The 27,279-nt window shown below is 35.5% G+C and overlaps 1 protein-coding gene across 7 annotated transcripts in view; it reads left to right on the top strand.

Moving 5' to 3' along the window:
- The window catches only part of DIAPH2 (diaphanous related formin 2), a 992,113-nt gene that overhangs the window by 253,878 nt on the left and 710,956 nt on the right, over window positions 1–27,279 (top strand). For all 7 annotated transcript variants that reach the window (XM_026483534.4, XM_057313012.1, XM_026483533.4 and 4 more), the window contains 4 exons: window positions 19,990–20,064; window positions 20,152–20,221; window positions 24,599–24,735; window positions 26,469–26,577. In XM_026483534.4, the coding sequence (XP_026339319.2) occupies window positions 19,990–20,064; window positions 20,152–20,221; window positions 24,599–24,735; window positions 26,469–26,577 (391 nt within the window). The remainder of the gene's footprint in view (window positions 1–19,989; window positions 20,065–20,151; window positions 20,222–24,598; window positions 24,736–26,468; window positions 26,578–27,279) is intronic.

Here is a 27,279-nt window from a genome sequence, read left to right on the forward strand (position 1 = left end):
AAACAAAAAAACCAAAACGTCCTGTCAGTTTATTTGCTCATCATTACTTTCTCCTCTGAATAGAATGCAGGATATGCGTGCTGGAGATGTTATAATGTGTGCTTTTCATTAATTTTAATTTCTGTTGTTGTTGAATTATTTATAAATTACAATAATGGTTTTACATGTTGAAATCATTTGTCTAAATTTCCTGATAACAAAAGTTTGATGTGATCATTTACTTTAATGCATTTCAAATGATCTTGGAAAATTGGAGTAATAAAAGTTAAGAACAGAGAGCTATAGAGGAGTTAATTTTGACTGGCAAGAACAAATTATATATGTATATTGATTTTTCTAATGTGGCTGGGGATTTCTATAACATTGATATGAGGGATCTAGATAAATATGAATTATCAAATAGTACTTTGGAGATGTAAACAGCATGCTGGACATATACTGTGGAGCTATATGTAAGCATGATACTGGACTTTTTTGTTTGTTAGCTCACAACAGATTTGAGATTCCATGATCAACTATTATATAATCCTTTATGTATTCTTTGCATTAGAGAGCTCACCATCCATTCAAGGTTTTTGGCTCTGATTCTTGTATGTATGATTTGACATTCCTTTTTCATCACATTTGTCTATTTTTTATTTTAGAGAGAGATAGCAAGCAAGTAAGAGAGCACACGAGTGGGAGGAGCAGAGGGAGATGGAGAGAGACTCTTAAGCAGACTGCATTGAGCACAGAGCCTGATGCAGGGCTCCATCCCACGACCATGAGATTATTATTTGAGCTGAAACCAAGAGTCAAAGGACACTTAACTGATTGTGCCACCAAGGCATCCCATCCATTTTCTTATTTGCAATATCTCTTGTGTAGTCCTTGTCTTTTTTTTTTTAAGTATTTATTTAAATTCCAGATAGTTAACATATAGTATAATATTAGTTTCAGGTGAATAATACAGTGATTCAACACTTCCATACATCACCCAGTGTTCATCACAACAAGTGCATTCCTTAGTCGCCTTCACCTATTTAACCCATCCCTATATACACCTCACTTCTGGTAACCATCACTTTGTTCTCTGCAGTTAAGAGTCTGTTCCTTCGTTTGCCTCTTTCTCTCTCTTTTTTCCCCTTACCCATTTCTTTTGTTTCCTAAATTCCACATACGAATAAAATCATATGATATTTGTCTTTCTCTGACTGACTTATTTCCCTTAGCATAATGCACTGCCATTCCATCCATGTCATTGCAAATGGCAAGATAGCATTTTATTGAATGGCTGAGTAATATTCCATTGTATATATACCACATCTTCTTTATCCATTCATCAGTCGGTGGACAATTGGGATCTTTCCATAGTTGGGCTCTTGTTGATAATGCTACTATAAATATTGGGGTGCATGTACCCTTCAAATATGCATTTTTGAATACCTTGGATAAATACCTAGTAGTGCAATTGCTGGATTGTAGGATAGTTTTGTTTTTAATCTTTTGAGGAATCTTCATATTGTTTTCCAGAGTGGGTGCACCAGTTTGCTTTCCCACCAATAGCGTAAGAGGGTTCCCCTTTCTCTTCATCCTCACTAACATCTGTTATTTCCTGTGTTGTTAATTGTATCCATTGTGAAAGGTGTAATGTGGTATCTCATCATGGTTTTGATTTGTTTTTCCCTGATGATGAGTGATGGTGAATATCTTTTCATTTGTCTTTTGGCCATCTGGATGTCTTCTTTGCGAAAATGTCTATTCATGTCTTCTGTCCATTTCTTAACTGGATAATTTGTTTTTTGGGTGTTGAATTTGATAAGTTTTTTATAGATTTTGGATACTGACTCTGTATCACATGTCATTTGGAAATATCTTTTCCCTTTGTGTCGACTGCCTTTTAAGTTTTGTTGATTGTTTCCTCTGCTGTGCAGAAGCTTTTTATCTTGATGAAATCCCAATAGTTCATTTTTGCTTTTGTTTCCCTTTCCTCCAGAGACTTGTATAGTAAGAAGTTGTTATATCTGAGGTCAAAGAGGGTGCTGCCTGTGTTCTCCTCTAGAAATCTGGTGGTTTCCTGTCCCACATTTAGTTCTTTCATCCATTTTGAATTTATTTTTGTGTATGGTGTAAGAAAGTGGTCCACATTCATTCTTCTGCATGCTGCTCTCTGGTTTTGCCTGCACCATTTACTGAAAAGACTTTTTTCCATTGGCTATTGCTTCCTGCTTTGTCGAAGATGAGGCAACTATATATTTGTGGGTCCATTTCTGAGTTTTCTGTTCTGTCCTACTGATGTACGTGTCTGGTTTTGTGCTAGTACCATACTGGCTTGATGACTAATCTTTTGTAATATAGCTTGAAGTCTGGTATCGTGATGCCTCCAGTTGTGGGTTGTTTTTTTTTTTTTTTTCAGTATTGATTAGGCTATTCGGGGTCTTTTGTGCTTCCATACAAATTTAAGGATCCTTTGTTCTAGCTCTGTGAAAAATGCTGGTGGTATTTTGATAAGGATTGCATTGTGTAGATTGCTTTCTGTAGTATAGACGTTTTAACAGTATTTGTTATTCCAAACCATTGGCATGGAATGTTTTTCCATTTCTTTGTGTCCTCTTCAATTTCTTTCATAAGTGTTCTATAGTTTTCAGAGTACAGATCTTTTACTTCTTTGACTAGTTTTATACCTAGGTATCTTATGGTTTGTGGTGCAGTTGTAAATGGTATCTATTCCTTGATTTCTCTTTCTGCTGGTTCATTATTGCTGCATAGAAATGCAGCAGATTTTTGTATGCTGATTTTATATCCTGCAACTTTGCTGAATTGATTTATGACTTCTAGCAATTATTTTGTGGAGTACTTTGGGTTTTCTACATAGAAAATCTACATTTGTGAATACTGAAAGTTTGACTTAATCCTTGGCAATTTGGATGCCTTGTATTTCTTTTTTGTCTGATTGCTGAAGCTCAGACTTCAGTATTATGGTAAATAATAATGGTGAGACTGGTCCTCCCTGTCTTGTTCCTGATTGGAGAGGAAAAGCTCTCAGTTTTTCCCCATTGAGGATGATATTACCTGTGTTTCTTTTGTACATGAGCCTTCATGATTTTGAGTTATGTTCCATCTATATCTACTTTATTGAGAGCTTTTATCAAGAATGTATGCTGTATTTTGTCAAATGTGTTTTCTGCATCTATTGAGAGCATCATGTGGTCCTTATCCTTTGTTAATGTGGTGTATTACATTGATTGATTTGGGAATATTGAATCACCCCTGTAGCCCAGGAATAAATTCCACTTGATCGTGGTGAATGATTCTCTTAATGTACTGTTGAATTCCGTTTGTTAGTATGCTGAGAATTTTTGCTTCCATGTTCATCAGGGATATTGGCCTACAATTCCCCTTTTTAGTGGGGTCTTTGTCTGATTTAATATCAAGGTAATGCTCAACTCATAGATGAGTTTGAAAGTTTATATATATATATAAACAGTTTGAGAAGAATAGTTGTTAACTCTTCTTTAAATGTCTGGTAGAGGGGTGCCTGGGTGGCTCAGTCATTAAGCATCTGCCTTTGGCTCAGGGCGTGATCCCGGCATTCTGGGATCGAGCCCCACATCAGGCTCCTCTGCTGGGAGCCTGCTTCTTCCTCTCCCACTCCCCCCTGCTTGTGTTCCCTCTCTCGCTGGCTCTCTCTCTCTGTCAAATAAATAAATAAAATCTTTAGAAAACAAAATGTCTGGTAGAATTCCCCTGGGAAGCCATGTAGCCCTGGACTTTTGTTTGTTGGGAGATTTTTTGGTTACCGATTCAATTTCTTTGCTGGTTCTGTTCAAATTTTCTGTCTCTGCCTGTTTCAGTTTTGGTAGTTTGTATGTTTCTACGAATTTTTCCATTTCTTCCAGGTTGCCCAATTTGTTGGTATATAATTTTTTATAATAATCTCTTATAATTTTATCTCTGTGGTGTTGGTTGTGATCTCTCCTCTTTCATTTGTGATGTTATTTGATGTTATTCTCATGATGTTATTCTCTTCTTTTTGATAAGTCTGCCTAGGGTTTTTATCAGCATTACTCTTTTTTTTCAGAGAAGGTACTGTATCCCAGCTTTTAGTTTTGTTGATCTATTCTACTCTTTGTTTCTGTATTGTTTATTTCTGTTGTAATCTTTATTATTTCCTTTCTTCTGCTGGCTTTAGTCTTCATTTGTTTTTCATTTTCTTGATTCTTTAGGTCTAAGTTTAGGTTGCAGGATATAAAATTGGAGAGCTTTCTTGCTTCTTAAGGTAGGCTTTTATTACAATTTACTTCCTTCTTAGGTCCACTTTTGCTTCATCCCAAAGGTTTTGGACTTTCATGTTTTCATTTTCTTTTCTTTTCTTTTTTTTTTTTTTTTTTTTAAAGATTTTATTTATTTATTCGACAGAGATAGAGACAGCCAGCGAGAGAGGGAACACAAGCAGGGGGAGTGGGAGAGGAAGAAGCAGGCTCACAGCGGAGGAGCCTGACGTGGGGCTCGATCCCATAACGCCGGGATCACGCCCTGAGCCGAAGGCAGACGCTTAACCGCTGTGCCACCCAGGCGCCCCTCATGTTTTCATTTTCATTTGCTTCCATGTATTTTTTATTCCTTTTTAAATTTCCTGGTTTATACTTTAGTAGGATGTTCTTTAATGTTCATGTATTTATGGTCTTTCCCAATTTTTTTCTTCTGGTTGACCTCACGTTTCGTAGGGTGGTCTGAAAATATGCATGGTATGATCTCAGCTTTTTTGTACTTGTTGAAGGCTGATTTGTGACCCATTATGTGATCCGTTTTGGAGAATGTTCCATGTACACTCAAAAAGAATGTGTATTCTGCTGCTTTAGTGTGGAATATTCTGAATGTATCTGTTAAGTCCATCTGGTCTAGTGTGTCATTCAAAGCCATTATTTCCCTGTTATTCTTCTGCTTAGATGACCTGTCCATTGCTCTAAATGGGGTGATAAAGTCCCCTAACTATTATTGTATTAATGTCAATGAATTTTTTTTATCTTTGTTATTATTTGATTTATATATTTAGGTACTCCCATGTTGGGGGCATAAATATTTAGAATTGTTACATCTTCTTGATGGATAGACCCCTTAATTATGATATAATACCCTTCTTCATCTCTTATTACTGTCTTTGGTTTGAAATCTAGTTTGTTTGATAGAAGTATGGCTACTCCAACATTCTTTTGGCATCCATTACCATAATAAATGTCTTTCTGTTCCCTCACTTTCAATCTGCAAGTATCTTTAGGTCTAAAATGAGTCTCTTGTAGGCAGCATATAGATGGGTCTTGTTTTTTAATTCCATTTTGATACCCTATGTCTTTTGATTGAGCATTTAGTCCATTTGCTTTCAGAGTGATTATTGATATACATAAATTTAGTGCCATTGTGTTACCTGTAAAGTTGTTTTTTTCTGGTGATATTTTCTGTTCCTTTTTAGTATTTGTTGCTTTTGGTCTTTTCTCCCCAAAGAGTTCCCTTTACGATTTCTTATGGGGTTGGTTTAGTGGTCATGAACCCTTTAGTGTTTTTTTTTTTTCTGGGAAATCGTCTCTCTTTCCATTCTGTGTGACAGCCTTGCTGGATAAAGTATTCTTGGCTGTATATTTTTTGACTTCATCATGTTGAATGTATCATGACACTTTCTTCTAGCCTGCCACATTTCTGTGGGCAGATTTGCTGCAAACCTGAGCTGTCTTTCCTTGTAGATTAAGGACGTTTTTTTCCCTTGCTGCTTTCCAGATTCTTTCCTTGTCTGTGTGTTTTGTGCATTTGGGTATAATATATCTTGGTGATGGCTGGCTCGTGTTGAATTTAATGCGAGTTCTCTGTACTTCTTGGATTTCAATGTCTTTCCTTCCCCGGATTAGGAAACTCTTTTAGCTGTTATTTGCTGAAATGAACATTCTGTTCCTTTTTGTCTTCTTCTTGGACTCCTGTGATATGAAATTTAGTATACTTTAAGGAGTCACTGAGTTCCCTAAGTCTACATCTGTGATCCAATACCTTTCTTTCCCTCTTTTTTTCAACTTCATTATTTTTCTATAATTTTATCTTATGTATCATTGATTCGTTGTCGCTTCATATATCCTTATTGTCATTGCATGCAGTCAGTTTTGCATGTTGGTTATAGCATTTTCTATTTCAGCCTGACTAGTTATTTTTCTATCTCTTCAATAAGGGATTGTCTAATGTCTTCTATGCTTTTCTCAAACCCAGTTAGTATCTTTATTATTATTGTTTTAAAATCTGGTTCAGACATCTTAGTTGTATCTGTATTGATAAAATCCCTGGCTGTGACTTCTTCCTGTTTTTTTTCTTTTCCAGTGAATTCCTCAGTCTTGTCATTTTTTCTGGGTCATTGTTTTTTTGTGGGATTGTTAGGATATCCTGATGTATTTCTGGTCCTGAGAGTAATGGCTATATTAAGAAGAGGTCTGGGGGATGGGAGGGGGGAAAGGAAGCTAGATCTTACTTCCCTTAGAGCTGTTGCTTAGCAGTACTTATTGATCAGTTGACGTGGTACATTGGAGGGATTTGTATTAGTCTTTTGCAGGTGGGGTTTGTTGTGCTGTTCCTTAGGTGGACTTTTGCTGGTGAGAGTTGTATCTGCACGGCACAAGTGCGTGGGTCTTGTATGTAGCTCTGGCCTCCAGTGAGTGGTGCTGATCTGCTCACTGAAGTGGGTTAGTGCTGATGCAGCATTGGGGGGATAAGGAATGGCATTGTTCTGACCTTTTATCCCCAGAGCTGGAATTTGATGCCCACCACTCCTCAGGAACCCCTCACAGAAGAGCTAACAGTCACTCCTCTTGTGTCCCTGGCCTCCACCAGATTCCTGCTTTCATTCTGCTTGTGTCTAAGTTGTATGCCTACCTTGTGGCACAGTATTCTTGTGTTTTATCCCAGGCATGTGGCTGGGTTTCAAATCTCTAAATTTTGGAGATCCACGTGGTGAGGATCCACACTAATCCTCTAGGGGTGGGTTTTACTGTGCCATGGCCAATGATGGTTTGTCCCAGAAATCACTTTCATGACTGTGCAGTGGTTTGGAGTATATGGTAAAGTACAGCAGAAAGCACCAAGGTTTGTTGTCCTCAGCTCACATCTCTGTTCCTATGGTAGGAAACAGGGCAGCATGTTTGTGCCACCAGTTCTTCCCCTCACCCACCCGACAGGCCGTGCTGCCTCTCCCAAATGCTTTCCAGGCGGGGGAAATGTTTCTCCCTGTACAACCCAGGGGATTCTCATACCATGCTGCCCACTCCCAATCTCTGTCCTCTTTCCCCTCCTGAGCACCTCCAAGCCTGCCAGGCAGAACCCTGTGGACCTCCTAACCTTCAGACTTTTCACTCTGCTATTTATAAAAACTTGAGTAGTCAGACCCTCTTTTCCCAGTCAGTTGTTTTGGGGAAGAGTTTTTCCTGTGCCATTCCCTGGACACACTTTTCACTCTTTCTCTCTCTCTTTCTCTCGCTCCTCTCTCCGTGTTCAAGGCTCCCTCACTTTGCAGCACCTACAGTTCTTTTCTCCCCCCAGTCAACTCTCTGCAGCTCCTACCTTCTATGATGTGGCCTTTTTTTCTACTTCTGATTGTGCAGTTTTGCTCTCAGTCCTCTGATCAATTTCATGGATGTTCAAAATGATTTAATATTTATCTAGCTGTATTCAAGGGATGAGGCATGCCTAGGGTCCCTGTACTCCTCTGTCATCTTAATGTTTCCTCTGTACCACATCTTCTTTATCCGTTCATCAGTGAATGGACACGGGCTGTTTTCATAATTTGGCTATTATAGATAATGCTGCTATAAACATTAGGGTTTACGTATTCCATTGAATTTGTATTTTTGTATTCTTTGGGTAAATACCTAGTAGTGCAATGGCTGGATCATAGGGTAGTGGTATTTTAAATTTTTTGACCAACCTCCCTACTTTTTTCCACAGTGGCTGTACCAGTTTGAATTTTCACCAAACATGCATGAGTGTTCTTTTTGTTGTGTAGTTTTTACATTTCCATTGTCAGTACTCTAGGTATAGACCTCACTCCATTTGGAGATGTGAGTTGATAGAGGGACTGATTCATCCAGCAAATAGAGTTCACTGGGTTTATTTAAAATTCAGGAAGCCGAAGTGAGGAATGCAAAGCAGAAAAGGATAGAAGAGTTAAGGAAGTTAGTGGGAAGTATAGAGGAGGGAAAAGTTTTCCTGGGCCTCTCAGGTTCCCTGACTGGCTCTGAAAAACTGACAATCATTAACTTGAGAAAAACATAAAAATTTTATTAAATTTTTTCATATACGTGGGTACCTTTACAAGAGAATGAAGATGCAAATGAGCGACCAGAGCAGAAAGTTTTTGTATCTTCTATACAAAGAAAGAGCAAATTTGTAAGGAATTGACAAGACAAAGGGTTTTGGTGTAAGTGTAGTATGCGATGAAGAATTAACTAGGAGGATAAGGGTAATTGAACAAAGTTTTTCATACAGCCTTCTAGGCCCTAAATTCCCTGTCTCTGGTGATAAGAATGTTTTCCCTCCTCTTGGTACAGGAAGGGTACCTTTCACATAGGAGATCTATATCCTGCTTTCAGGGAAGAAGGGTAGGTGAGAGAATGAGGTTTTTCTGATTCCTTCAGTTTCAGCTTTTTAATATTTTAAAGACTCAATTAAAGATAATTAATATCTTAAAGACTCACTCCCAAGGGTGTCATATTTTTGGGTAGTGTGTCCTGAACTCCATCAGAAGCAATCTTAAAATGGCTGGCCAATTCATTCATGCTGGATAAGGAAGTACATGAGGGTAACTAAGGAATATTATTCACAAATTAAAGTTGAATGGCTCCATTTTTTGCCAGGTGCTTTCTAATATTTGTATTTTGTATCATGCCAAATGTCGATTAACAATTGCTTTATTTTTTGAAGTGGGTCTTTACAGTCCTATATGTCTACAATACACAGTAGTGAATTATAGTATGATATTACTCTATATCAATGCTAAACAAGTAACTGTTTTATTTATTGGTATATGGGAAGCAGAAAGTATTTTATTAGATATATCTAATGTTTTATCTAATGTTTCCCTTGCATGGATGGTAGAATTCATAACAAATATTTTTTTATAAACCTTACTGGTATTGATTTCACTTCTGAATATACACATTGATGACATTTTTATAAATTTGAGCTTTTATTCAACATTCCTTCATGAAGCAAAATAATCAAAAGAATACTCATAATGCTAGGTGATTTTTTTATATATTGCATTTTATATATTGTTGATAATATAGGTGAATGGGAGGTGTGTAAGAAGAAATGCTGGATTCCAGGGGCGCCTGGGTGGCTCAATCAGTTAAGCATCTGCCTTCAGCTCAGGTTTTGATCTCCAGGTCCTGGGATTGAGCCCCACATCAGGCTTGCTGCTCAGTGGGGAGTCTGGGAGTCTGCTTTTCGCTTTCCCTTTACCCCTTACCTCCTCCCCCTACTTGTGCTCTCTCTCTCAAATAAACAAAATCTTAAAAAAAAAGAGAGAGAGAGAGAAATGCTGGATTCCAGTTATGGTTTTGCCATTAACAAGGTATGACACAAAATGTGTAACTAGATTCTTTAGTTTATTCATTTATAAAATAAAGGAGTGGACATGAGGTAAGTTACTTTGATTTCACGACCAGTAAAGCTACTCTTATTATTGCCTGTTCTTTCATGGAGGTTTGTTTGTAAAATGAAGACAGAACAGTGTTGTTAATTTAAGTTGTTAATGTTTGTTATGGTTTTTAACTTTTCCAATTATGAAAAGGAAATCTGGGAAATCTTGAAGAAGGCCAGAGTTACTTCGGCAATTAAAACATTACGTTTTCTTTAAAAAGAATTTATATGTTCTGAAAGACTTTCAAGTATAAATGTGTATATTTTAGGAGTAGCGGTATTTCTAGATTTGTCTGCAAATGAATGCAGGCGAGGTCAAATATGGCAGAAGGCTAATATCTCTTTCTTGGGAACTTTATTATAGTCCTATAAAATAGGTTTGTCTGTGTGCCATGTACATGTTTATTACTTTTATTTTGTTGTTAGTTGATTTAGATTTTTTTTTATATGTTCATTTAGCCATCATATAGTATATCATTAGTTTTTGATGTAGTGTTCAGTGATTCATTAATTGCGTGTAACACGCAGTGCTCATCTGAACATGTGCCCTCCTTAATACCCATCACCGGGCTAATTCATCCCCCCACCCTCCTCCCCTTTGAAACCCTCAGTTTGTTTCCCAGAGTCCATAGTCTCTCATGGTTTGTCTCCCTCTCTGATTTCCACCCCCCTTCAGTTTTCCCTCCCTTCCCCAAGAGTCTTCCATGCTATTCCTTATGTTCCACATATGAGTGAAATCATGTGATAATTGTCTTTCTCAGCTTGACTTATTTGACTTAGCATAATCCCCTCCATGCCATCCATGTCAATGTGAATGGTGAGTATTCATCCTTTCTGATGGCTGAGTAATATTCCATTGTATATATGTACTATATCTTCTTTATCCATTCATCTGTTGAAGGGCATCTTGGCTCCTTCCACAGTTTGGCTACTGTGAACATTGCTGCTATGAACATTGGGGTGCATGTGCCCCTTCTTTTCACTACGTTTGTATCTCTGGGGTAGATACCCAGTAGTGCAATTGCTGGGTCATAAGGTAGCTCTATTTAGATGATTTATATCACTGTAGATGAGAACAAATAATGAGTATGTTTGGCTTAATATTTCTTAGATAAACCTTAACAATTCCCAGGTTGTTTAATATGATGTTATTTAAGATTTTGACTGTTCAGGGTGCCTGCGTTGCTCAGTTAGTTAAGCAGCTGCTTTTGGCTCGGGTCATGATCCCAGGGTCCTGGAATAGAGACCAGTGTCAGGCTCCCTTGGCAGGTAGGCTGCTTCTCCCTCTCCCCCACTTGTGCTTTCTCGCTTTCTTTCTCTCTCTGAAATAAATAAATGAAATCTTCAAAATTAAAAAAACAAGATTGACTATTCATTGGTCAATGATTATGTTTTGAAAAAAAATTGTAGAAGTTTGGATATATTAAGATATTTAACCATGGCTCACAAGTGCATGTGTGCACATAGATACACACATAATTTCCATTGTGTCTTTATCAATTTTATGGGAAAGGGATTTTAAATTATATAAAAATAAGAAAAGACCAGGGTGGTTACCATCACAGATTACATTCTGAGACGACAAAACATTTGAACTTGCTAAGATTTTTTTGACATCCCCAATGAGGATCCAAAGCAATGGTTCTTTTTAGTTTAGTTGCAGTTAATCCTGTGCAAAAAAAAAAAAAAAAATGTTTGTGAGCATTAAATTTCTTTAATTTTTTTTTTATGCAGCAATCACACTCTATAATGAGTCTTTAATTCAATGTTTTGGGGACTGCTGCTAATAGGTGAGAACGACTGTTAAATTTCTGTTGTTCAGTCATCAAATAACAATTACCCTTCAACTCTCCTTATCCCTGTTACATGAAGGAAAATTCATTTAACCTCTCTGCAGCTCACCATAGAAAGTATAACATGCATATTGGCTTGGGAAAAAAGGAAATATATGGGTGGTATGTGCTAATGTCTCTCTGTTTTCTTTCTTGCATTCAAAGAACTTCTTACTTTCTCACAACAGTTAAACTTGATGTCAACTCTAATTTTCAGGATTTATGGATTAGGAATGTGATTTTTTGGAGTAAATTCATTTTAACAAAATTCCACTAAACTGAAATTAACTGGATATCCTATGGAGTGCATGATAGAATTTTAACTATATTACTTAGCTTAGGAAAATAAACCAATACTTTTTTTTGTGGAAGTTAATATTTTATTGTAAGTTTGACTGGTAGATATTACTAAGAAGGTGACTTTAGTAAGTGTCCTAACATAATTATATTTATAATTTCAAACATATGAAGAGAATTTGAAATATGACTAGCTTTTGCTTGAATATTTGCAATCTTCTTTCCCCTTGCTTCTCTTTGATTGAAGACTCAGTTTTCATTTTCATTCACATTTTTTGCAAATTTTGTTTTCATCATTACTGTCAGATAAGATGATCTCTTAAATGTGTTTCTAACAATGAGTTTTAAAGGGGGATGGGGAAGAAAATATTCTTTGTTCTATAACCTATTGGTCAATTTAATGGATTTGGATTTAAGCCATTTTGACTATCTTCAAAGTAATTTTGAGATCTTAAGAAATTGATTTTAATGAAAAGGAATTATCTTTTGAGGGAGAATTTTTATTTTCCCTCAGGAGATTTTCATATGTAGCTCAGACATTTACAGTTTGTTCTAAACATGTAAGAAGTTTGTTTTTATGTAATATAAGCAACTAGAAAGAGCACACATTTCCTCTTTTGTGAGGAACTCTTAGGAAATTTTCTGTGTGAGTACCATGAAATATCAGAACCTTTCTAGTGAGACCCGATATGGAGAATAAATACGGCCAGATAAAACCCTTTTGAAGTGAATAACAGAGTATAGAGGGAAGGATAGGATGTCTTTTTTGGTGTTTTCTAAGGAAGTTATAATCTAGCTCAACATTGAAGTCAAAACCACGGAGAGACAGAGCTGGAAAATTAACATAGTCAACCTTTCTATGAATCAGGTGAAATAAGTGGTCAGTGAATGTCATATGCATAGATGTCTGGAAATGGCAGTACTGCATCTAACAGATAATTAAATTTGGGCAGAGATAGTTTATGTACTAATCTACCATGATGACTCTTTCCAAGGGCATTCAAGTGCTCAAGTCTATCATATTTATTTTTATGTAGACAACCCTGAGTGGATATGTATGTTTTTATTGAATTAAAACCAAGACAGTCATAGCATATACAAGTCCATGTTGTTTTTGTTTTTAACATTTTATTTTTTAATAGATGTATATATTGATAGTGGAATTATTTATGAAGTTGATTTAGTTGAACAAATATCCTTTAAAAATGCTGAAAATACTTTTTCTTGGCTATTGTTTGGAGATTATTGATTCATGGGCTGAATGTATGGTACTGTTTGCTGTGGGTAGTAAATTGGTCTTAATCACCTTGGAGCTCTTCCCTTTCTCTAAGTGCATATAACTAAAGTTTGGTTTTAATTGCATTCAACAACATTACATTGGAAACATTGGTATTAAAATGAGATGTTTCCCAAACTGAGGGTTGCTGGAGGGGAGGTGGGTGGGGGGATGGGGTAACTGGGTGATGGGCATTAAGGAGGGCACTTCAAGTAATGAGCACTGGGTATTGTATGCAACTGATGAATCACTAAATTGTACCTCTGAAACTAATAATACAGTATGTGTTAATTAAATCGATTTTAAGTTAAAAAATAAAATTAGATGTTTCATGCTATTAAAATGTGTAAACACCATTTACAGTCATCTGTAATGTCTCCACAAGCCTTGGAATTAGTTGTTCATGTTTTGTAATTTTACCAACATTCTGAATTCCCCCACAAAACTCTTAACTTATCATTCATTTTATTGATGTTCCAGTGATTTGGGTTGTAGTATGAGATTACACATGGGAATGGGACATCATTAGAGAGAAATCAAATCCTTTGTACAGAGCACATAACTCTTTATATTAGCCTTTAACACTGCACAAACTGATAAAGGGATGACATGACTAATATTGGACTCCTGCACATGAGACCAAGTGCCTTTACAGCTTTTGGGACTCAGGATAGAACTTTCTAATTTTAGCTTTAACCCTTTTGAAAGACAGACATGAATCTGGACAATCTACTCATCAATGTAAGTGCAGTCACTATTTCTTATTATGTCTGTAACGTGTAGAGTGTACTGAACTCATCCATCCACTAAACCTTTGTTTTCAAGTTATATTTATATGAACTGTAACTAAATAATTCCAAGTCTGAATCTCCAACTTATATGTCAAAGGTTGAAGTTTTGGTAAACTGTGAAGGGTTTTCCTTTACATGTATGTGTGAGAGAGCAGAATCTCATTTTCTCATACAATAGGTACATTTATAGCGTTTTCCTTACTTTTTTTGGCCTGGAAAGCTGGAAGTGGGGAGAATCTTGCTTTCTCTTGGAATCCTCTGGTATATTTATTAAATATGTTTTCCCCCCTTTGATCATGCTGATTAGTGTAAGCAGGACGTTTAAAAACAAGGACCTCAGAAGTCATGAAGGCTTGGGATAGACTTTTGTTTTAAAACCTTAATATTTTTTGATATACTTCCTCGTCAGGATTATGCATGAACTATAAATAGACTCACTTTCTCCACACTCCCTTCCTCTTACCATTGTAATTTCTATGTCTATTCCAATGTGAATTAGCCAGCACTAAATATAATGAAAAATAAATATATGCAAAGTTGAATAGTAACAACTTAAACACGGGAGGCAATATGAGTATCAAATATTTATGTTATTTTAAACATTTCAATAATTATTTAGGTAACCTCTACACCAAACGTGGGGCTCAGACTCATGACCCTGAGATCAAGAGTTGCATGCTCTTCCAACTGAGCTAGTCAGGCACCCCATCAAATACTTAAATTATGAAGTCTTTTTTTTTAATCCATCAGTGAAAAATATCTAGTGTCTGTTTAGATTCCTCTACATATTTCATAGCAGTTAAACTGCTTTTCAATAAATGAATAATGAAATGTTATTAAGTTTTTATATTATTGAAAAGGAGTCTTTAATTTGTGCCTAAAATTCATACTGTAACTGGGACTAGGACATTCAAAGAGCAATGAAGTTTTTGGTTTTTAACACATTCAAAAGTTTAATACAGGCTTCACTATGTTTTCCTGTACATTACTTAATTTAATAGTCATAAAGACTGTATTGGGTATAGGTACTGTTTTCATCCCTGTTTTGGGGATGGCAAAAACAGGCTCAGAGCGTTTAAGTAATTGATCAAAAATAATACAACTAGAAATATGGTAGAGATGGGATTGAATCCTAGATCTGTCTTTTTCTAAAACTTACACATTCGAACATGTCACTTTGTGGTCTTACAGCATGTTCCGTCGATGAATGGTGGGATGTTTTCCTGATGTTTGAGTGAACTTGGGGAAAGGTCTTTAATTTTTAACTTCATGAGCAGTGGACCAGATGTTGGACTCCTGATGGATATAGCCAGGCCTTTTATACTTAAGTTCAGAAGGTACTGCTCTATTGTGGGTTTGTTCTCTTGTTCCCTAGATAATCTTTCTGGTTTCTGTTTCATTCTTCAGATCTAATCCTGGTCTCTTGCTCACTTATAAATGAATTGGCCTGACTGATATTTCTACTCTTTTTGTTTGGTGGTTTATTTGTTACACCTGGCACCCTCACAAGTAATGGCCACAAACATCATCTTAGATGTATGTCAAGACAACTCTTAGGTAACTTAATAACATAAAATCACCAATATGTTAATACCTAAAATGTAAGACTGTAAACTATATAGCTCATGCAAAAAAATAAAACAGTATAAGGTACATTCTGACCTTATTCTTTTCAGTAAGCTACCTTGTCTAAATCTCAATTGGAAGTTTTAGTTGGAGTCTCCAGATACCTTTCCTTAACAGTATTTAGTAGATTTCTTATAATGCTTAGGACTTTAAAATTCAATAAAAGCATGGGCTGAAAATACTTATCACGCCTAAATGAATGAAGTAAGCTGTTAAATAAGGCAGAGCATATGTTTATGTGTCTAGACATAGATATAGATATAAGATATATAGAGAGATAAGATATAGATATAGATATAATCTCAAAGCAGTTCTATAACTAACCACTAATTCTTCTTTAGTGAAATAATGGTGGAGCCATAAGGAGATGTTTTTATAGAAAATCATTTTCTGGTCCTATTAGTAATTTCTAGTGGCATGGTTGAAATAAATATGGGTTTTGGAGTTAGACATGGGTGTGAGCCCTAGGACTGATACTTACTTGTTGAGTGATGTTTGGCAAGTTACTTTACTACTTTACTTCTCAGTTTATCTGAAAACAATTTCCAGAATGGCTAAAGTTAAAAAAAAAAAAAAATTGACAATGTGAAGGGTGCCTGGGTGTCTCAGTTGGTTAAGTGTCTGACTCTTGATTTTGGCTCAGGTCATGATATCAGGGTCATGACATTGAGCCCCACATTGGACTCTGTACTGGGTGTGAGGTCTGCTTAGGATTCTCTCTCTCCCTCTCCCTTCCCCCCTGTACCCCCTGCCCCCTGTCTCTTTCTCTCTCTTAAAAAAATTTGACAGTGTGAAATGTTGGGAAGGCTTTGGATCAAATGGAGCTGTTACAGTTTGCTGAAGGAATGCCAAATGGGATAACCACTTTGGAAAGCAGTTTCTTAAAAAGTGAACCATATACTTACCATGAGACCTGGGAATTCCACCCTTAGTTATTTTCCCAGTAAAATGAAAATATGTACTTACACAAATATATGTGAATGTTTATAGAAGTTTTATTTCATAATTATCAAAACCTGGAAACAACCAAGATGTTCATTAACTGATGAATGGATAAAAAACCAACTGTGGTATATCCAAACAATTAGAAGGAATGGACTACTGATACATGCAACAAAATGGTTAAATATCATAATAGTTATGCTAAGTGAAAGAAACCAGACACAAAACCTGCATACTGTATGATTCCATTTCTGACAATGTTCTAGAAGCAAAACTAGGGTCACGCATCAGATAAATGTTGCCAGGAGGCTGGGAGTATGGAAAAGGTATTGACTGTAAACAGGAATGAGGGAATATTTTGGAGTGATGGAAATGTTGTATATCTTTTTTTATTGGAGGTTCCATAACTATATATTTGTCAAAATGATGGATTTTACTGTATGTAAATCTTATTTCTGTAAAAAGAAAGGAAAAAACCTTACGTTTCAGAGTGGTTATGGGAATTATAAGAGATCATTCTCCTTCCCCATGTTTTATTATGTTTGGTTCTTTATTATCCTCTGCTGCTTCTATGTCTTTTATAAATTTAGGGCCCATGATAAATTGCAATTTCTTATTTCAGGGCTGAGATACTACAGAAAATTTATGTCTTTATCTGTCTTTATTTGCAATCTCTGAGGCAGATTTTAAATCGACTCGTCAACTGTATATATATACCTCTAGATATTCTAATTAGTATAGAATAAGTCAGGGCTGGCATTTGCATGCTCCGTAAAATATACCAAATATACTTGCTTGGACTGAATTCCTGATCTCTGTCCTGTGACAGAGGGAGTTCACAGTATGGTCGAGAGGGTGTATAAAGGGATCTTGAATTTTTAGCCTGAGTCCTGCCTGAGAAAGGCAGTGTTCTATGTCAGTGGCTCTTAAACATGATTGAGCATTAGAATCACCTAGAGGTCTCGTTAAAACGCAAATTGCTATGCCATATCTCCAGAGTTAACTGATTCAGTGGGTCTGGTGGGGGTGGGGAAGGATTTGTACTGCTGACTAGTTCCCAGCTGATGTTGATGTTGCTGATGCTGCTGGTTTAGGGCAGTTACCTTGAGAACTACTGATTTATGCTTACTTCAGGTGTTGCAGTATCAGAATTCTTACCTGTGTAGAGCAGCCAACATTTTGTTTTTAAACTGCTTCATCACTTCATGACCACTTTTGTATTGGGTAAAAAATATGTGTATATATATATATATATATATGTATACACACACACACACACACACACACACACACACACACATATATATATATATATATATATATATATATATATGGGCTCCTTTGGGACTCCCATTCTCTCTACTATATATATATATGGAGAGAGAGAGAGACTGAGAGAAAGAGAAAATAGCATTTGGCTAGAGGCCACAAAGTATTTAGTGCCTTAAAGAAAAATGTTGCTAGCAAGAGAAAAAGACAAAAGATACGGTTAGCTACATCCCTTCCTTTTAACCTATCTAGTGTCATTGTGCTAATAATTATTGTATCCTTATAGTAGTGGGCTCCTTTGGGACTCCCATTCTCTCTACTTTAAAAGTCCTGAAGACTCTAATTAGGCCTCCTTTGCCCATTGGCCTAAAATATTCTGTTAAGACTTTTCACAGCCTAGTTTTTTAATAAATAAGCCCTGACTTCTCACACTTAGGTTTCATGATGTATCCTATTTTTTTTTTTCAGACCAATTGTAATTTTCACTGAGTGAAACCAAAGTATCATAAACAATTTGAAGAAGTCTGGGATGTGTGGGTGACTAATTTTAAGTGAACAAATAGAAGTCATGTTCTTGTACCACTTTCCTAGACTAAGAAAGAAATAACTCTAATAATTTTAATACCACTGGGTATAAAAAGATGAGTAAAATTTACAATCTTAAAAAAACAATTTATAAGTGTTGAATTTAAGGAAATCATGAATTATTTTATCTTGCTAAATGCCAAAGTAGATACCAAGAACTGTTTATACAAATTTGTTCAGAATTCTTATTATTTTAAGGTTGCTGCTAGGGTATATTGTGCTTTGCTGGTATCTGCTGACATATTATGCTTAAAGATGATGTCCTTCTTTTCTTCCACCACCACCCCACTGATATGGAGAATCTTTAGAGAAAATAGCTCATTGTATTTGTTGATTACATGCCTCAATTGAACAGTAGCTCCCTGCCAATTATCATTACAATGCCTTATTGTTTTTTTCTCATTTCCACTATGGAAATTAAAGCAGAATTTGTTTAAAATGAGGTTCCATATATATTGTGGATGCAATTGGTTCTGAATATTTGAGCCATTTTTTAAATATCTGGAAAGGTAGGTTGAGGCTATATGAAAATGCTTGGTTGCAGGACTTGAAATGTGTTAGGTTGACCAGAGGAAATTTTTGGATGTATGACTGATTAAGTGCAATCTAATCCAGCCTTTTGTAAAATGAATAAAAGGAAAGAATGAAGCTGTAGAGACCCTAGTTGGAAGACTCCTGTCACATTAAAGAAAAGGTAACTAGGGCTAAACTAGAATGTTAGCAGAATCAATGAAAAGGAGGGGAGGGGAAATGTGTGGGAGTCTTTCTAGAAGTAGAATATTTGTGACTGGATGACAAAGTCAAACCCAGCTCTACATGATCAGTCTTCCAGCCTTTGACCACACATGGGACTTCATTTCCTGCCATTCTTCCAAGCCTGCTTATTCTGCTGCAGCCACACAGGTCTCCTTACAGTTCCTGGAATCTTTCAAGCATGCTAGCTACCACTTCAGTACTCGATTTGTCCTTAATCCTTCTGCTATGAACCTCTTCACTTCCTTGAAGGCTCTGCTCAAATGCCACCTTATCAAACAACTTCCCTGACTACACATTAAAAAACCACATCCTGGCATTCATTATTTGATTTACCAAAGTTTTAATTTTTTATAGCACCAAAGCACTGACATTTATGTATATATAACCTGCTTATCTGTTTATCATATGTCTCCCTCCCTTTAGATAGTAAGCTACATGAGGGTAAAGGCTTATTTTTGTTGCCTGTTCTATCTTTGACACCTAAAACATGGCTGGTACTTAGTAGGTACTCAATAAATATTTGTTGAATCAATGAACAGAATAAATATAAAGGTGAGAGAGATGGAAATCAAAAAATTCTGTTGGTATTTGAAGTCTGAAGGATTCAAAGAATAGTGGTGTTAATGACAGAGTATGGAAGAGTGGAAGAGGAGTTGATTGAGGCTAACAGAGACAGAGGGGAAGATATATTTGGCTTAAATATATCAGCTTCAGTATTTGATGCTGGTGGAACAACCAAAGCAGTACTATGGAATGGGCAATCTAAAATGTGAAGAGAAGTCTGGCATTGAGGTAAAGATCTCTAAGTCATCTTCATAGAGTCAATAATTAAAGTAATGGAAGAAGGAAAAAATGGTAAGTGATATAAAGTCAGGGTTATCAGATTTGAAAATTACCATTTCATTTTGGATGTTTAATGTTTTAAATATACAAACCTATTTATACATATTTTTTGTTTGTTTCATAGCTGGGTTAACAACTTTGGCCATGAAGGTCTTGGACTCTTATTGGATGTTCTGGAAAAGCTTCTGGACAAGAAACAGTAAGAATAAACATGAAAAAAATCACTAAAGGGGAAATTTAAAAAATTTTAAGCACAACATAACATGTTTATTTCCCCTCTATTCAGGCAAGAAAATATAGACAAAAAGAATCAGTATAAACTTATTCAGTGCCTCAAAGCATTTATGAATAATAAGGTAAGTAGTATTTATTTCTGCCTGTCACAAAAGGTGAGAGTTTGTTCAACAGTAGATGGAAGTATGAAACAGACAGTATAGTAGGTGCTTATTCGGTTTTCAGAGGGTCTTTATGGTGAAGATCATCATAGGCTTCATTGAAATATTATTTAAAATATACTTTGCTTCACAATATGTTTATTGGTATGTTTTTATAATTATGGAAACAGAAAAGTCTGTTCCCAAATTAGATAATCCTTTTTTTTTTCTTTCATGCTTAAATGTTACACGTTGAATACCATTTTTTACAGTGTTTTTATTCCATTGAAAAGGAAAATTCAAAGCTATGGTTTAACTTGTTTGCTAACAACGTTATAAGGTTAAGATTTCTATTTTATGTTCAATTAATATCAGTGAGTTAATATACATAGAAGACATTTTTGGAAGATTGCAGGGTTTTTTGTATATGTGTACCAGTTGCAGTATTAGGGACTTCATGAATTCTAAGCAAGGGTTTTTTTTTTTTTTTCTAAAAATAATCTTTGCTCAGGGTGCCTGGGTGGCTCAGTTGGTTAGGTGTCTGACTCTTGATTTAGGCTTAGGTCATGACCTCAGGGTCCTGAGATTGAGCCCTGCATTGTACTTCCTGTTCAGCACAGAGTCTGTTTGTCCCTCTCCCTCCCCACTGCCCCTCCCTCCACACATGTGCACACACACTGTCGCTCTCTCTCTTAAATGAATAAATAAAATCTTAAAAAAATAAAAATAATCTGTGCTCAGGTTATGAAGTTATAGTTATTATTTCTTTTCTTTTTTAAAAATGATTTTATTTATTTATTTGAGAAAGAGAGAAATTGAGAGAATGAGTGAGAGGAAGAGCAGAGGAGAAGCAGACCCCTGCAGAGCAAGGAGCCCAGTGCCTTACTCGATCCCAGGACCCTGGGATCATGACCTGAGACAATGGCAGACACTTAACCGACTGAGCCACCCAGCACCCTATAGTTATTTTTTCTATAAACAATTTTGTTACTGTATTAGACAATATTTCCTCTATATTCCTGTAAGGTAAAATACCACTGACTCATTCACTAGTTGTATAATTCTCTTTAGATGGTGTTTTAATAATCTGTAAGTATTTAATAGAAATAATTATAACAATAACCAGAAACTGGACAAACATATAGTTGTTAGTATAATATAAATATATAGCTATTAATAATGTGATAAGGTTGTCTAATCTGTAAACAGTCTTTCTTAAACATATGGGATTATATATGATTGTATATATTTATATATTATGCACACAAGTATCAGCAAAGGATTTTTAGCATGTGGAGTTGGCTGCTTGCTAGTTGACATAAGACTTTTGTATAAACTGTACTAATTGTGCTGTTCCTGGAAGTCTCTTCTGGAAAGATTTCTATCACCATTAATACAGAATTTCTCAACTTTTGTGCCCTTAGTCTTTTGCAACAGAATTATGTAGAATTTGATCTCTTAACAAGAAAGCACTTAATGAACATTGCATCTCCACAATTCAAGATAAATTTCTTTCTTCGATTGAGGGAAACAAAGAAATAAAGCAGTACAGTACTAGAAATCAGGAGCTGTAGTGCATGCTTTACCACTAAGTTGAGTGGCCTTTGGAAAATCACTTAAAGTTTCTGGCTGTCAGTCCCCTCATCTGTAAAATTAGCTGTAGGACCCTTTGTTTTAAATTCTTATTGACTTACATTGTCAATTCTCATAGCTTACCAGGATACTAAATATCTGTAATCAAGATAGTCACTAGAGAAAGTCATAGTAGTGAGATTTTCTGTACAGCTTTTTCCCCTAGGACATACATTGATATGTGAATACATAATTATCACTTTAGAGTTTGGCAGTTTTGAAGAACTTGATGGTTCAAATTAGATTATTCTAAACTGAGGTTAACCTGGGGTTACGACATGTTAATTTCTTGATGTAAGTGTTCAGAACATGAATAAATGGTGAATCTTTTAAATGATAGGCATGTGAAACCATAGGCATGAAGTATACATTAAAAATTTTTAAAAAAGTATAGAGATATATCCACTTCATGTTGGAATAAATTGTCATAAAGCATGAAACTTTCATCTGAAATGACTTAAACTTCACTTTGTTGGCCCCAAGGAGTTTAGATTACCTTCTTCAAAAACTCTTTTCCTTTATACAAAACATGTAATAATAGGATCATAATAGGATCAAAAGCAAAGCATTGCCTCTTCCATTGCTGTAATATTGCTATTATGTTTAGATTGATGGTTTTTCATTATTTGTTTTATTTTTATTGTCAGTATGTCCCTATGTGATGAGGTTGGGGAGTATCAGTGAGGTTCAGTGGGGTGGAGTCTGGAGCCAAAGACCAAGAAAGAATTCTTGAGGCATCTTTGGTGCAAAGTTGGTGGTTTATTAAAGCATGGGGACAGGACCCCTGGTCAGAAAGAGCTGCTGCCCCCGGGTTGTGAGGGGTGGCTGATTATATACCATGAGGTTGGGGGAGGTAAGGAAAAAGGGAGGTTGAGGAAATACTTTCATATGTTAAAGAAGATTCACAAGATACCGGAGGCTTTGCCATCATCAAGTTAAGGTTGTTTACCCCTCTAGTAAGGCATTAACATGAAGATAGTTGGGAACGTCCTGGAGGCTGCAGATTATAAGGGCATTTAATCATATCTACATTCCCTTCAGGAAGCTAGGTTATTGATAGAGATGCTTGGTTCCTGTAAACTGCTAAGACATTTGCAAACTGAGGGAGACTCAAGTCTTGCAGGATTGTGGTATCTATAGGTTAACTATTTCTTTGTCCTTTAGGGCAGCCAGGAGTGCCTGAGGAATGTCTCATACATCCCATGATGGGGGGGAGAGGGTTGCAGGGTGTCAGTTTCTGCTTTGTTCTCAGGTTGCCTTCTGTTCCCTCATCACTATGTATTAGAAACTACTTTAACTTATAAATGAAAATTTGAAAATTTAAATAATTTTACTCTCAGTCTATTTGATTTTTAAAGCTGTTATTTTAAGTTTGGTAATTGCATGGCAATCCTCTGTTTATTAGTTTACACATACATTTTTCACTTATTTTCCTTATTATTTAGTATCTACTGGCCACCTTCATACACGCTTGCCCGTTCCGTTCTCTTTGCTTCTTTTTAATCTTGTCTCTTCCATTTTTTTTATTTGCCTTGTCTTTGTATTTATTATTTATTATGAGCTCTGGTAAAGTTACATTTAAGAACTTTAGCTATGTTCCCCTTCTCCCCCCAAAATGTTTTGGAAGTTAAATTAGGCACCATGAAAATATTCATGTATTTGGTACTTAACTAAAAGTTATGCTTGAAATGACAGTTTTGATCTGATGAAATGTTGTCAGATCTTTACTGTTAAATTGTAAAAAGAAGCAAGCATTTCATGAGAAATCTGAGAAATACTTTGTGAGACAAAGGTCAAAGAAAATACCTTTTAAATTTAGTGAAAATCCAAGTTTTAGCCTTTTTAAACATTTGTTTACCTATTCATTCTTATAATGCACATTCGCGTGCTTGTATTCAAGGCTAGAAAGCAAATGGTGTCTCCTCTGCCTAGTTCACTGTGACACTTAACCAAAACCCAGCCACCATGAACTTGGGTTCATAGCTTTTGTAATGCATCTTCTCAAAGGGGGAGGATAATAGATGGTATGGGAAGACCTATGCAGAGGTTTATTGCTTCTTTAACTGGCATATAGTGTACAAAAGAGCTTTATAACATTTTACCTTTTTTGTTCAGTTTTATTTTCCACACAAACATATTGGAGAATTTAACCGTGAATTCCAGACATCTCCAGGAAGACCTAATAACATAAGTAGAATTACTTAAGAAAATCATATCAGGCGGCTCCTGGGTGGCTCAGTCTGTTAAGGTCCGCCTTTGGCTCAGGTCATGATCCCAGGATCCTGGGATGGAACCCCAAGATGGGCTCCCTGCTTAGTGGGGAGCCTGCTTCTCCCTCTCCCTCTGCAGCTCCCCCTGATTGTGCATGCTGTCTCTGTCTGTCAAATAAATAATTTTTTTTTAAAAGAAAATCGTATCAGTATATACTTTACATGTTTTTCTTTGTTAAAGAAATACTGCGTGTTCACATATTTCTCCCAAAGCTTTATGGAGTTTATAGGCAGGCTAATGTAGATCATATCTGATCAAGGGGAAGAAACTCCAAGATACAATCATTTAAAATAAAAAAAAAAAAAAGATAGGTAACTGCATTTAAAAAACATTCATATAACTAGGTAGAAGCTCATTGTGGAAGTGTAGGTTTTTAGATCAATGTAAGTTGCTTTTTAAATTAAAGATGTGTTACAAATACATTTTGAATGAAGTTTTTTTTTTTTCTTTCTTTAGTTTGGATTGCAAAGCATTCTAGGAGATGAAAGGAGTCTTTTGCTATTGGCAAGAGCAATTGATCCCAAACAGCCCAACATGATGACTGAAATAGTAAAGATACTGTCTGCTATTTGCATTGTTGGAGAAGAAAACATGTAAGTATTGCTATATTATTATGTTAACTGTATGGAAAATGACACTTGAGAAATTAAAATTCCGTATCTTGTGCTTTTCAGTAGATAACTTGCATGAAAATAGTATTACGTTTTAGAAAATAATTTATTGGCATTTTATCTTATCTATTTACATTTCAGCATTTTTTAAATTTTTTGAAACAAGTAGATTTAAACAGAATCCTAATGGGAAATTCTTCAAAGTTGGATTCAAAGTGAATGAATAAAATTTTATCTAGCTGAAGGTAAAGTAATCATTAGAAAAATGGGATTAATACACACACACACACACACACACACACACACACACACACACCCTCCCCATATGCACATCACAAAATTTGACTTCTTTAACTCACTGAATTGACTAGATGCTTTCGTTTTGTTATGTTATTTTATTTAAAGTAGTATTTTACTTTATCTGCCTGTAATTGATAAAATGAAGAAATTATGTATAAAGTGAAGTAAACTAACCTTTTAAAAAGAAAGAACAAAAAGACTTTGCATTTATTCAGAGTGCATATATGTGTTAATATTAACAGATTGTTGCTGAATGTACAGTAGTTCATGCCTTCTTATGGAAATAATATTGACTAAGAAGCAAAGTTTCAGATTTGCTGTCATTAATAAGCCTAGTTAGTATGGAACCATTGTGATAAAGAGTGAAATATCTGCTAAGGACACAAACTAAAATATTTCTTTGAAATTTTGTGTGACAGTAATAATTTCAATTTGAATCAGAACAGGGCTATGCAAAGATTTTAGAATACTCTAATACATTGACTTTTTCATACCTATTAGAATAACATGAGATCTTGCTTAATGCTGCTTAGTGTCCTTAGAGACCAAAAGCCAAACACTAAAGAAAAATATTATCAGAGAGCATTAAGTCTTATCTTAGTGAGAACAAACTAAGGATGAAATAACATATGCAAAAGTAAGATTTCCTTAGGTTTTATAGAAACATGAGTTTATACATGAGTAAAAAATATTTTTCTTGTGAATTGGTTTTTCAATACTTAATTCATATAATACAACCTATTCTGGTATAGTTGTAGCTATAGTTTGATAAGCACAGTATACTACATACAGCTTAATTTGATTCAGACACTGTATAGCAATAGTTTCCAATATTTTTGTTCATGTAAATAGTTTTCTTGTGCTAAATAATTATAGATGCTTCTCTAATTACCTAGACTTTCTCTTTCAGTTTTTCTTTCTTGCTCCATTTTCAAAGAATGTTGATTTTTTTTAAGTTCTTTCAAATGTACTTGCTCCTTCTAGTACTTTATTATAGAATCAGTATTTTCATGTGAATAATATTTTACTAATTGTAGATGTCATTTTATGCTTAAATGGTTATTAATATTTATGTTAACACATGAAATACCAAACTTGGAATTTTTAATTTCAATGTTTATCAACTAAATATCTTTTTAAAAATGTTGCCCAGGAAATTTATTTTGCTCAAGATTTTTTATTGAAGTTTCGTTTTTTTAAATAATTGAATATTCATTTTGATGTCCTACAATTATTTAAAGCTATCAATATTTGACTTGTAGAAATATGTGGAAAGGAACACAACTTTTAAATTTTTAGTGGTCTCTAAAAACATCAAATGCCGGAAAGGAAATAAGACTGAAAGAAAGAGGTAACCCATATTCATGTGTGTGTAAGATGAATTTCTCATTTCTACTTTTCCCCCCTCTCTATAGTCTAGATAAACTTCTAGGGGCCATAACTACAGCAGCAGAAAGAAATAACAGGGAACGATTTTCACCAATTGTGGAAGGATTAGAAAATCATGAAGCTTTGCAATTACAGGTGAGTTGGTTTTGTCTTAAGTTGCTTCTGGAGTTATATTTAAAGTACTAATTTTGTATAACACCAACTCCTTCTTAGCTATCATTTAAATGGAATGGAACATAAAAATGAAATTCTTCCTATTGGTCATTTATAAAAGCTAGAGGTTTTATCTGTTAGAATAACAATTTATTTAAAATTAGGAAAAGTACTCCTGGTTACTATAAATATGTATGATTATTGATGTAGGAAAGACATTGGGGTTCGAAGCTGATGGCCAAGAAAGAACTCTTGAGATGTCTTTGGTATAAAAAGGTAATTTTATTAAAGCAAGGGGACAGGACCCCTGGGCAGAAAGAGCTGGGCGGGGAGGGGGGGTCAGAGTGTCATGAGGAGTGGCCCATTATATGCTTTCACTTTGGGAGGGGGTTAGGGATAGCATAAGTATCTAAGGAATTTTGGAAGGAAGGTTTCCTGGACCTTGAGGGGGCTAGCTATTGTTGGGAAAGGTCATTTATTAGCATCTAATAAAACCTTAGTCATGAGACCCTTCAGATGTATATCAGTGGGCTATATGTTTGGGGATGATTGCCAACACCTGTCTTGGGGGGTTTAGAGATAAAGGAAGTTTCCAAAGGAATTTTTATACCTTAAAGTAGACTCACAGGATCCTAGGGGGTGGGGTCTGGGTCAGGCTAGGATTGCCTTTTGCCCTTAGCAAAG

This window comes from Ursus arctos, chromosome X, assembly GCF_023065955.2.
Source record: "Ursus arctos isolate Adak ecotype North America chromosome X, UrsArc2.0, whole genome shotgun sequence".
NCBI classification, from domain to species: Eukaryota; Metazoa; Chordata; class Mammalia; order Carnivora; family Ursidae; genus Ursus; species Ursus arctos.